General features: G+C 41.9%; 1 protein-coding gene and 1 long non-coding RNA gene across 3 annotated transcripts in view; one reads left to right on the forward strand and one right to left on the reverse strand.

Annotated features, from left to right (window-relative positions):
* Positions 1 to 463: 463 nt before the first annotated feature.
* UBR2 (ubiquitin protein ligase E3 component n-recognin 2) overlaps positions 464 to 12612 on the reverse strand; it is a 137051-nt gene continuing 124902 nt past the window's right edge. Inside the window, 5 exon segments of the mRNA XM_017878221.1 lie at positions 464 to 2916; positions 4274 to 4375; positions 5876 to 6046; positions 7937 to 8014; positions 9401 to 9457. Coding sequence (XP_017733710.1) covers positions 2775 to 2916; positions 4274 to 4375; positions 5876 to 6046; positions 7937 to 8014; positions 9401 to 9457 — 550 coding nt within the window. The 3' untranslated portion in view covers positions 464 to 2774.
* The window catches only part of LOC108533493 (uncharacterized), a 15540-nt gene continuing 5746 nt past the window's right edge, over positions 2819 to 12612 (forward strand). The window contains exons 1-3 of one of the 2 annotated variants that reach the window (XR_001886743.1): positions 2819 to 4308; positions 9239 to 9314; positions 9815 to 9875. This is a non-coding gene — a long non-coding RNA (uncharacterized LOC108533493). The remainder of the gene's footprint in view (positions 4309 to 9238; positions 9315 to 9814; positions 9876 to 12612) is intronic. The other variant, XR_001886744.1, reaches the window with a different exon arrangement.

The raw sequence follows: 12612 nt of genomic DNA on the forward strand, positions 1-12612 counted from the left end.
TGCTCTCAAGAGGATTTCAAAAAAACAGAATTCTCATGGACAATGACTCCCCTAGGAAGACAGTGTAGCTGCCTTCCTCTCTCTCTCTCAAAAGCAGGAAGTGGGGAGTATGTAAGGACACGGACCTTGAGATCACCAGGTAAGGATGCACAGGAGTTTAAACCCAGACACGGGTCTTGGAGTGCCCTGTTTCCCAGTGATTTGAGTTCCGAAATGGTCCAGAAAGGTCACACGCTGTCATGGCTAACGAATATGAAACTTAATCAGCTGAAATGATGATCACACTTTATCTGGGAAGGTCAAGATAGTTTGGCTAATGGCCATAATTGACACTAATAATATAAGCCTCTTAAATTTAAAGCTAATGCAGATATCCCACTATATTTGTAGCAAGGTGACAGGGGGCACACTGCTGTGGCACATAAGCGTGTAAAATGAAACAAAGATATATGCTAACGAAAAGTAATGCCAACACCTAAAGCATTTATTTGGATATCTTTAAACTTTTTACATATGATACATTCCAAATTTTACAAGTTGTCCACAGATATTAAAGTTATAGCCAATTTATTAAACAGATATGATTTTCCCTGATACGGAAAGCATATGTTATATAAACATTTCTACAATAAACATAAAACATGCAGAACAAATCATAAAACTAACATGATTTGTAAGGTAGGAAAGACAACTACCTCAACACCAGAAAATAAAAAGGTGTGTATGGTGCAATTTCATGTAAATTCATCTTCTCCCAGGCTCGGTGATATTCTCAGAGAATGGAATCCAGAGACACCCTTTGCTAACTCCAGGCTCCTAGGAAGTCGGGCCGGAAAGCTGAGTATTGTTTTGATTTGGTGAAAATGTTTATAATCCACTTGTAGAGAGAGAAACCTGGTCTTATTATTTTAAATTTTAGCTTGGTGAACATATGAAAAAAAGCCAAAAGAAGCTTACCTTAAAAGCTAAAGAAACTGGATGTGACAGAGGCCAAAATAAACATGAATTATGCCACCTATAGCCCAACCAACCAGATCTTTTGAAGGCCAGAAAAAGGGGGAGAGAGGTGGATTCAAATGTGAATTTTCTTCCTGTTGGTTCTCCTCTCAGCTGGGTGAGTCAGTCCCAAGCAAGAATGATGACGGGTCATCCTCCTCTCAAGAGGGGGCGGTGCTTTCACACACTACCTTGGAGAGGAATGTGGCTTCTACATCCTCACTTATTTTAGCCTCAGGTCCGGATTTCTGACCTTCTTCCTGCTATACTGTGGAACGTGCCTAGTTGACTGGTAGCTGAGTGGAACAAAACTTGTAATTCAAAGAAAACTGATTGAAAGGGTCACTTGCATTGGTTAAAAAAATCCAAGAGCCTCTTATTCTTCATTTGTTCCTTACCCCACCTTAGACAGGCTCAGAATTTATTCCTCTACTAAGTCTTCAGTCACTCTCTGCATGTATTCAAGCTCTCAGCAATCATACATCAAACAATAGCAGTTGTGTGGTACATAATAATTATAAGCTATTTTGTAAGTGGCTCTTGTTCTAGGAAGGCACCTCAGTAAGAACAATCTTCAAAAAGAATAAAAAGCCTGGGTGCCAGACCATCCCAGGAATGCACTAAGTGAGCCAGCAAGGAAGCAGCAGCTTGTCTGTTCCAGGAAATGCTGGCTGGGTGGGAGTGGGTTCTCACCTTCTTTAGTGTTTGACTTTAGATGATATACTCTGCCAATTTAGCCTTAGAAATAACAAGAGAATATTACTGTCTGAAACATTAGGATATTCTAAAAGAATACAGATAAGAAAATTAGAATACTCCTTTAGAATACCTATTATTTTAAACTTAAGCTTGGTGAACATCTAAAAAAAAGCCAAAAGAAGCTTACCTTAAAAGCTAAAGAAACTGGATGTGACAGAGGCCAAAATAAACATCAATTATGTCAGCCACAGCCCAAACAACCAGATCTTATGAATGAAGGCCTCTCATCTGGGGATATTAGGATATTCTTCGAAAGAATATCCTAAATTTTTAATTCCCATACTCTTTTAGAAATATCCTAATTTTTCTTCCTAATTCTAAAAGAATATCCTAATTTTAACATCATCCTAAGTTTTGGAAAGCCCTTTAAGTGAGTTTTCTCAAAGCCAAAAGTCTTGCCATAAAAAAAAAAGAAAAAAAACCCTCCAACAGCCCTGAAAAACCAGCCAGCCACCTTCTCCCCACGGGCTTCTTCTGCATGCGTGTCCCCCAACTCTCTCATAGTCAACAGAGAGAAGGGAACACTGCCTTCAAAATCAAACACTTTGCTCCTAGGAGTAGGTCCTGTCAGCGGAGGGGACACCAACCCAGTCCCAGTGTTGGGCCACTCAGTGAAACCAGGAAGTATGACCCAACAGATCACAGAGACTTTGTGTCCTGCCTCCGTTGAATCAGCTTCAGACCCACAGTTCACTATCATCAATAACGTGAAATATCACATAATGGCTGGGACTATGCAGTCAGACCCCCACAAAAGGGCTGGGATCCAATCTAGGAAAAGAAGCTCCTTGCTCGATCTTAAAACCCAAGACGTTATATTTGAGGGGCACAGCAAACAGTGCAAGAAAATCTGCTGATGGAAGATGATTTTTATCAGTCCTCAGAACCAGAAACTATAAAATTGGGAAGGAAAGTTTAAATAAAGAATTTATTTCCAAATTCAGCAGAACTTCCTTCTTTCTTAAAAAGCCAACTGGGCTAAAAAAAATCCAAGTTTCTGTTTTTTGGTGGTGCAATAATTATAAATGTTGCCAGTCAATGCCAACCAGTGTCTGATTGGCTTCTTGTGCATGTCCAATTTCCTCTGTGACACTGTGTTGGTGCCAGAGCTTCTGAATCTTCTTGAATCGCTCTTTGCATAAATGTAAAGGATTTCCCCGTCTAGAAAGAGAAGACACATGTCACTTAGAATGTGTTCTTGTTTATTCCATTATAACCCAACCCTTCCTGACTTAGGCTAGGTTACAAGTTATTGGTTTTACACTCCCTGCAACATTTCTGTCTGGCAGCAGACTGTGGCTATTAACAAAAATACCAGTTCTGTTTGCCAAGAGCAGGCAAAAGGGAATAAGTGCTGAAAGAGGAGGGAAAGATCCACAAACCACACTTACCCAGAATGAGGCGAGGGAATAGAGGTTGCGGGGGATCAGGAGGGTCTGGGTTGAGAGGCTAAAACTACCAATTCATTGTCCGTTTTGTTGGTAACACGTAAAAAGGAGAGGGGGCAGATGAGAGGGTGAAAGAATTATACGAGTAAAAATGTTCCTTATAGATTTTACTAAGAGCGCGAAGATAAGAAAAGAAAAAAGTGAAAAGAAAAGAAATGTTCCCCAGATGCAATCTTTCAGCCACACTCTCAGTGAAGCAATCAACTGAGAGTAACTTCCAGGTCCAATTTAAACACAAGTGCAAGCTTTGGTGGGTTCCTGCCTGGGACCAGTGCCCTGAGCCAGGTACCTCTGCTCCTGTTTCTGAGCACAGCCATCCTCTCACTCACTAACCAGACTCTCCTCCTCTAACAGCCCATGCTGAGAACAGTGGGAGACACCATCACTGGGTGGCAAATGGGCATAGCCTCGCAGTCCAGCGCCTGGGGCAGCTCATCTACTTACCTTGCTTGGGTTTCTAGGCCTTCAACATCTGCTACTCAAGGCTGGACAGGCATATCTATGGAGGTTAAAACTTCTATCTCCTTTAGACAAAAGAGATGGTCTAAAAGAAGTTCTTTAGTAGTGCTTGGGAGAAGGGAATTGTTAGCTTACAATACACTAAAGCTACCAGAGTAGAAGTAACTTAGCCTCAAATATTGTTATATTGTTCTATGTTTTAAATCTTTATCCCCCAGATTTTAGTGTAATAAGCACATTTGTTAGCAATTAAGATTTTCTCAAACACGGGGCCTCCTCTATACAAGGCCACACAAGTCAGACTGGGCCATCCCTGGAGTGCTCTGAGCTGGGATGCCATATGGCAATTCTAACAGTTCTTTGGAGTGATAAATGGAATAAAGCTGTACTCTGTCCTATTCTCTTCCCTTACCTATCCTGATGTTCCTCATGGCATTCTGAAGGCTGGGAAAAGAACACCACACCAGGTTGCCAGGGCGCCCTCGCTGGAAGACTCCACTGATAACACAGCCACCTCTTCCAGAACCACCTCAGCCTTCCACCCTCAGGACGTCAACACATCCTGAAGGGTGCTGCGGGCCCTGAATCAGCTGACTAGGATGGGTTCTTACCTGAGTCCCTGGTCGGTCTCCCCATAATCATCAAGGTAAGGAGGAGAATAAAAACAGCCTTTGGTTTTCCCGGCTAAAAATAGCACCTGACATTCCCGTACTCTGTAGATAGATCATTCAAACGTTATACATTTACATGTTAGTAACCAACGTTTGTATTCAGTTTCAAATAAAATGAAGTCTTTTTTTTTTTTTTTTTGAGACGGAGTCTCGCTCTGTCCCCAGGCTGGAGTGTGGTGGCGCGATCTCAGCTCACTGCAAGCTCTGCCTCCCGGGTTCACGCCATTCTCCTGCCTCAGCCTCCCGAGTAGCTGGGACTACAGGCGCCCGCCATCTCGCCCGGCTAGTTTTTTGTATTTTTAGTAGAGACAGGGTTTCACCGTGTAGGCCAGGATGGTCTCAATCTCCTGACTTTGTGATCCACGCGTCTCGGCCTCCCAAAGTGCTGGGATTACAGCTTTGAGCCACCGCGCCCGGCCTAGAATGAAGTCTTATAGTACTGCTATTTAAACCACTATTATGAGGAAGTTATCCATTAAAAAATGTGCACAAACTAGGAAAGAGGTTGAATCGAGACAAATTTGTGGCCCCTGATCCCTTTGAGAGATTTGCCTTTTTCTGGCATTAACAGTTCAGTGCAATTAAACAGACATTTATTGAGGACCTAACATGTATAAGAAATTGTCAAGGTCCTGGGGGGGATGACTAAGCTACGGATACACCCTAAGCTCCAGAGGAGCCCACACTCATGTCACACCCTCTGCCTCAAACCCTGGAATGGCTTCCACCTCGCCCAGAGATGTCACCAGCACACAGCAGGCCCTGGATTCTCTCACCTGTGCACAGAACTCCAGTGACATGAGCCTCCTTGCCTTGAGCAGGCAGGCATATTTCTACCCCAGGAACTGTGCAGAATATTCTGAGTAGAATGTTCTCCTGCTTCTTTAGGGCTTTACTCAGAAGTCATGTTCTTAGGAAGCCTTCCCTGATCTACTAAAATTAAATCTCAAATTTAGCTCCACAGCTGCCATTTCATATTCCCCTCCCTGCTTTATTTTTTCTCCTTAGCCATGTATCCCTATCTAAATTCTTGTCAGTCTTGCTTGTCCTCTCTCTCATTAGAAAAAGAGCTCCATCCATGAGGGCAGAGATCTTTGCACTGTGGACTATTGCATTCTCAATGCCCAGTACATAGTAGTCACTAATCACAAGATGGCATGTAGAGTTGTGATAATATGTATGAATGGAGGTAAAATCCAAAAGCCATAAGGACATGAGGACACAACGGAAAGAGTAATTCTGACTGGATTTGTACACAAAATCAGAGGTTTCATGTTAGCGGGAGATGTGAAGAAAGTAGAACAGAACTGTCGCCTATGGTTGGGGGAAGAGGAGTGGGAATGGTGACAATGAAAGAACCAACACAGAGTTGGCACGGGCCAAATGTGAGATGTGAGGAGACGAGGAGCTCCATGTTTCTGGAATGAATCCAACACAGAACAGTGGTCTCAAAATTCCTGGCAATATAGTAGTTTCCTGTGACACCTTAACAGTCAGATACTGAGGCAGATCCAAAGCCAAAAAGCCCCTGCAGGTCCTTACCTCAGGAAGATGCCCACTCCAGAGCCACAGGAGTAGGTGTGAGCTGTGCAGGCTCCTACATCCTCCCCTTCCAGCTCAGTCTGGCAGCAGTAACTCTGGGAGCACAGCAGAGATCCACACACAAGGCACAGAGTTGGGGCTCTGCTCTTATCACCACCTGATTTGGGGCACCTCCAAGGGATAAAAAATCCACAAGTCATTGATCTAAAGAGTGGCTAAAGAGCTAGTGAAGAAAAAACCAGCCCAGAAAAGAATTCTGCAGTATCAAGTAAAGCCAAAGAAGCGTATATCCTCCAGTCTATGCAAATTTATTCCTAGAATCAGGAATAGGAAACACCTTGCACATATATAGAAAGACCATGTACTGGAAACACTCAAAAGAATCAATAACTGGAGAAAAAAAAAAATCATCAATAGAAGAAAAAGATAAATGGTGCCACTGCCATATAATAAAATACTGTAGAGCAGTGAAAAATCAATAGTTATGCATGTCAATGCGGATAAATCTGAGAAACAACGCTGAACGAACGCAAAGCCGGCCGGGCGCAGTGGCTCACGCCTGTAACCTCAGCACTTTGGGAGGCAAAGGTGGGTGGATCAACTGAGGTCATGAGTTTGAGACCAGCCTGACCAAGATGGTGAAACTCCGTCTCTACTAAAAATACAAAAATTAGCCAGGCATGGTGGCACGCACTTCTAGTCCCAACTATTTGGGAGGCTGAGACAGGAGAATCACTTGAACCTGGGAGGCGAAGGTTGCTGTGAGCCAAGATCATACCACTGTACCCCAGCCTGGGCGACAGAGTGACACTCTGTCTTAAAAAAAAAAAAAGTGAAAAATAAAACATGCAAAATAACAATATAACAATATATGCTACTTAGGAATAGAAACCTATTATGGTTAATGTATAGGAATGGAATGCTTAATATTCCATTTAGAATAGTAGGTATCTTCAGAGGGAGGAGGAAGAGGCAACAGAGAAGAGACAGCTGGGGAGCTTCAACTGTCTAGGTAATGTTTAAGCTCTTACATTATTATATTCTTCTTTTCTTTTTGAGACAAGGTCTCGCTGTCACCCAGGCTAGAGTGCAGTGGCACGATCATGACTAACTGCAGACTCCAACTCCCGGGCTCAAGTGATACTCTCACCTCAGCCTCCCCTATTATTCTTTATGCAGCTTGTATGTTAAATATTTGATACTATATTAAAAATTACTGCTGGGCGTAGTGGCTCATGCCCGTAATTCCAGCACTTTGGGAGGCCGAGGTGATACTAAAAATACAAAAAAAATTAGCTGGGCGTTGTGGTACGTGCCTGTAATCCCAGTTACTCAGGCTGAGGTACGAGAATCACTAGAATCTGGGAGGCGGAGGTTGCAGTGAGCCAAGGTGGCACCACTGCACTCCATCCTGGGCGATAGAGTGAGGCTTGGTCTCAAAAAAAAAAAAAAAAAAAAAAAATTACTAAGGGCTGTTATTATTTTAAGTGCAATTATTAAACATTCATGAATCAAACTTGCTTCTCCTACTCCCATTCCATGTCTTATTCTGAAACACAGTGAAATGATGCTTTTATAAGTTACGTAGTATAGAGTACTACAGATGTTATTCTTTTTTTTGAGACAGAGTTTTGCTTTTGTCACCCAGGCTGGAGTGCAATTGCTCGATCTTGGCTCACTACAACCTCCGCCTCCCAGGTTCAAGTGATTCTCCTGCCTCAGCCTCCTGAGTAGCTGCGATTACAGGTGCCTGCCACCATGCCCAGATAATTCTGTATTTTTAGTAGAGACAGGGTTTCACCAAGTTGGCCAGGCTGGATCTCCTGACCTCAGGTGATCCACCCACCTCGGCCTCCCAAAGTGCTCGGATTACAGGTGTGAGCCACTGCGCCTGGTCAAGTTTCTTCTTTTTTCCCTTTTTTCTCTCCCTCCTCTCATAAAGTACTAAAACATGATTTCTCTACCCAAACAAAACAAAGAACAACAACAAAATCCTTCAAATTATTTGTAAAGAGGTGTTTCCAGTGGCAGGGAATGTTCAATGCTAACAGCAAAACTTACGAGAAATTGGATGCTTGATTAATGAGGCTGCTGTAATCCTCTGGAAGGTTTATTAATTTGTTAGATTCTCTTGGATATCTGAAAAAAAGGGAAAAATTAAAAAAACGCTCCATTAATTTAGGTCATATTATGCTACAAGGCACTTCCATGTGCACATACCTGCCTAGCCCGGGTAGCACGGTGTGGCCTTTCACTACTTTACCTATTGCCAAGACAAGAAATGGAGTTAAATGGAAGGGGGGATTATTTTAGACAGTAGTTCTTAATCGTATCAAAATCAGTTGGGGGAATTTTGAGGGGATAGACATGCTAGGGCTTTAACTTTAGAGAAATTAGATTCAGTAGGTAGTGGCCTGAGTATTTTTTCAGAAGTTCCCAAGGTTATTCTGATGTATACTTCTGGTTGAGGATTACTGTTCCATTTATTAAGAGTTTTCTGACATCAGGGTGGAATCACATGAAATTGTGATATTCAACCATTTTTGACTTATAAACGGACATTTCATGTGGTCCAACCTAATAAAATTGGGGTGTTATTTCCAGATGTGTAAAAGCAAACAAACAGGACAGATAATCTCTAGTCTTCTGACTTTTATGGACGGTGTATTTATCAGAACTAAGAGATACAGGTTGAGTATCCCTTATCTGAGATGCTTGGGACCAGAAGTGCTTCGGGTTTTGAATTTTTTTAGAGTTTGGAATATTTGTATTACTTCTCTTTGGATTCTGTGGTAAAGCATGCTCTACCAGATCCAAACAAATGCATCTCAACTGTTAATCCAAGTTGACTATCTCTAATGTTAAAACCTGAAATCTGAAATGCTCCATAATTTGAAACTTTGTGAGTGCCAACATGATGCTTAAAGCATGGGGACATTCCGAAGTTCAGATTTCTGGATTAGAGATGTGCAACCTGTACAGTAACAGTTGAGACACATCTTGTTAGGATCTGGTAGAGCACACTTTACTACAGAATCAGAATAGAATTAATGTAAAAAGAAATGAAGAAAAAATAATTATAAGAAATGACTGGCCATGATTTGACTGATAGTTATTGAAGGTGAATGACAAGTATGTGGAGCCTCATTATTTTGCTCTTCACACTTCTGAAGAGTTTTCCAATAATGAAAGAAAGAAAAAAATAGAGCTAAGAAAAACCTAGGAGATGCATTATATTTTTTAAAGCAAATATATAATATATATAATATACATAACTTTGTTATTTGCTAAAATATAACTTTGTTATTTGCTTTCTCTGCCAAGAATGTAGTATATTTATGTTCATAATTCTGACTTTGACAGACTCTTCTCATTAGATGAAGAAGAAAATATGAAGGCAACATATCTCAACCTTTTGGAATCACTGAAGGCTTGAGAAGTGAGTTTCTGAAGGAATACAGCACTTACATCCTGATTCCACCCTTTCTCCCACCCCAATCAAGTTTTTGAGGATCTTTAACTTACCTTATAGCATCTCTTTCACCTTCTAGATATCTTTTAACTTCACGGTTATGGCACCAACTTTAATGTAAACAGAGGGGGAAAAACCACAAAACACTTTTACTTTCAAAGGGTTAGAACCAGAACTTTTTCCCCTCCATAGCCAATAAGAGGAAAATAATATTCTTGACCTAACATACTTACTTCATCAAAAGAAACCTGGAGAAATACTATTTTGCCTACAACTTTTAAAATCAGGAGAATATTTTCTAAAAGCAAGAATGCTTAAATATATTAAAATTTGTGGCTAAAACATCATTATCTTACTAATTTGGATACTCTAGAAAACTAGTCTATATTCATCTATATTAATGCCAAGCTAACATTATCTAGAGCTAGAACACTCATATTAAAAATAAAACTTTTTTTTTTTGCCAGGCGCAGTGGCTCACACCTGTAATCCCAGCACTTTGGGAGGCCGAGGCGGGTGGATCACGAGGTCAGGAGATCGAGACCACCCGGGCTAACACAGCGAAACCCCGTCTCTACTAAAAATACAAAAAATTAGCTGGACGTGGTGGCGGGCACCTGTAGTCCCAGCTACTTGGGAGGCTGAGGCAGGAGAATGGCGTGAACCTGGGAGGCGGAGCTTGCAGTGAGCCAAGACTGCACCACTGCACTCCAGCCTGGGCAACAGAGTGAGACTCCGTCTCAAAAAAAAAAAAAATTTTTTTTTTGGCAAGGTGCTCATGCCTGTAATCCCTGCACTTTGGGAGGCTGAGGTGGGAAGAGTACTTGAGCCCAGGAGTTCGAGACCAGCCTAGGCAATATGGCAAAAGCCCTTCTCTACTGAAAATACAAAAATTAGCTGGGTGTGGTGACATGTGCCTATAGTTCCAGCTACTTGGGAAGCTGAGGCGGGAGGATTGCTTGGGCCCAGGAGGATAAGCTGTGACTGTGCCAGTGCACTTAAGCCTGGATCACAGAGTGAGACTTTAAAAAATAAAATTATTTTTTCTTTTTTAGTGTGGTAAAATATATATAACATAAAAATGACCACATTAACCACTTCAAAGTCTAATGTTCTGTAGCATTAAGTACATTCATATTGTTGTGCAACCAGCACCACCACCCATCTCCAGAACGTTTTCATCTTTCCCAACTGAAATTCTGTAATTATTAAATGCAAAATTCCTTCTCCCACCCCCTGGCAACCACTATTCTACTTTCTGTTTCTATGAATTTGACTACTCTAGGTACCTCAGTGAAGTGGAATCATACAGTATTTATCCTTTTGTAACTGGCTTATTTCACTTAGCACATGTCCTCAAGGTTCATCCATGTTGTAGCATGTGTGAGAATTTCCTTTACTTTTCTTTATGAGACACAGAGTCTTGCTCTGTCGGAGCAAGTGTTGGAGGCTGGAGTGCAGTAGCGTAATCTTGTCTCACTGGAACCTCCACCTCCCAGGTTCCAGGGATTCTCCTGCCTCAGCCTTCCGAGTAGCTGGGACTATAGGTGTGTACCACCACACCTGGCCTACTTTTAAGACTGAATAATAGTCCACTGTTTGTGTGTACACACATTTTGTGCATCCATTCATCTGCTGAACATCTGGGTTTTTTCCATCTTCTGGCTATCGTAAATAACGCTGCTCTAAATGTGGGTGTATAATATTGATCTGAGTTCCTGCCTTCCGTTATTTTGTAATCTGTACCTAGAAGTGGAATTGCTGGATCATAAGGTAACTTCATGTTTATCTTTTTGAGGAAATGTCATGCTGTTTTCTGTAGTAGCTCTAGCATTTTCTATATCCCATGCACGAGGATATCAGTATACCAGTTTTTCCACATCCTTGTAAACATTTGTAATTTTCTTCTTTAAAAAAAATAATGGCCTACCTAATGGGTGTGAAGTGGTATCTTAGTGTGATTTCCCCAGTGACTACTGATGTTGAGCATCTTTTCTTTTGCTTTTTTGGTTGTCTTCTTTGGAGAAATGCCTATTCAAGTCCTTTGCCTATTTTTTAATTGGGTTTTGTTGTTGTTAAGTTGTAGGAATTCTGGATATACATAGTCTGGAATTTTCCTTTCGATACAGGGTCTTGATCTGTCATCCAGGCTGTAGTGAAGTGGCATGCAGCTCACTGCAGCCTCGACCTCCAGGGCTCAAATGATACTCCCACTTCAGCCTCCTGACAGGTGCATGTCACCATGCCTGATTAATTTTTAAAGATTTTGTAGAGATGGGGTTTTGTCATGTTCCCCAGGCTGGTCTTGAACTCCTGGGCTCAAGTGATCCTCCCACTTCTGCCTCCCAAAGTGCTGGGACTACAGGGGTGAGCCACTGTGCCCAGCCTATTCTGGATGTTAATCCCTCATCAGATATGTGGTTTGCAAATATTTTCCCCCATGTTGTGGACAGAACAGCAATATATTTAATTCAGTCACTAACTTGACACGATTATCAGGCCAATTTCTCTAGACTTCAGTTTTCTCAAATATAAAGTTCAGAGTATTGGACTAGATAGCCTTAAGGGTTCTTTTGGCTTTAAAAATCTATGAAAAGCTGAGTGTGATGGCATGTGCCTGTAGTCCCAGCTACTCGGAGGCTGAGGTGGGAGGAATGTCTCAGCCCAGGAGTTCAAGAGCATTCTGGAAAAAATGGCAAAACTCCATCTCTTAAATACAAAAACAAAAAAACCTATGGAAGAGAGTCCTTAACAAGTAAGTTCATGTAAGGAAATCAACATTTCTACCACTATTCCCCTTCCATGCAAATTTGTTTATGCTATTCACTAGCTTGGCAAAAAGTTTACCGAAAAGCCAGATCCTTACCTAAAAAGGCCTACTCATAGGCCAGGTGTGGTGGCTCACGCCTGTAATCCCAGCATTTTGCAAGGCTGAGGTGGGTGAATCATTTGAGGTCAGGAGTTCAAGACTAGCCTGACTAACATAGTGGTCAAAAAAACTAGCCGGTGTGTGGTGGTGTATGCCTGTAATCCCAGCTACTTGGGAGGCTGAGGCAGGAGAATTCCCTGAACCTGGGAAGTGGAGGTTGCAGTGAGCCAAGATCACGCCACTGCACTCCAGCCTGGGGGAAGAAAGGCCTACTCATTACAGTTTGAATTATTTGTGTTGAATTCTACCAGGGTCATTATTTAAGAATTTTGCGGCCGGGCGCGGTGGCTCAAGCCTGTAATCCCAGCACTTTGGGAGGCCGAGACGGGCGGATCA

Source organism: Rhinopithecus bieti, unplaced genomic scaffold, assembly GCF_001698545.2.
Source record: "Rhinopithecus bieti isolate Rb0 unplaced genomic scaffold, ASM169854v2 scaffold_9981, whole genome shotgun sequence".
In the NCBI taxonomy this organism is placed as follows: domain Eukaryota; kingdom Metazoa; phylum Chordata; class Mammalia; order Primates; family Cercopithecidae; genus Rhinopithecus; species Rhinopithecus bieti.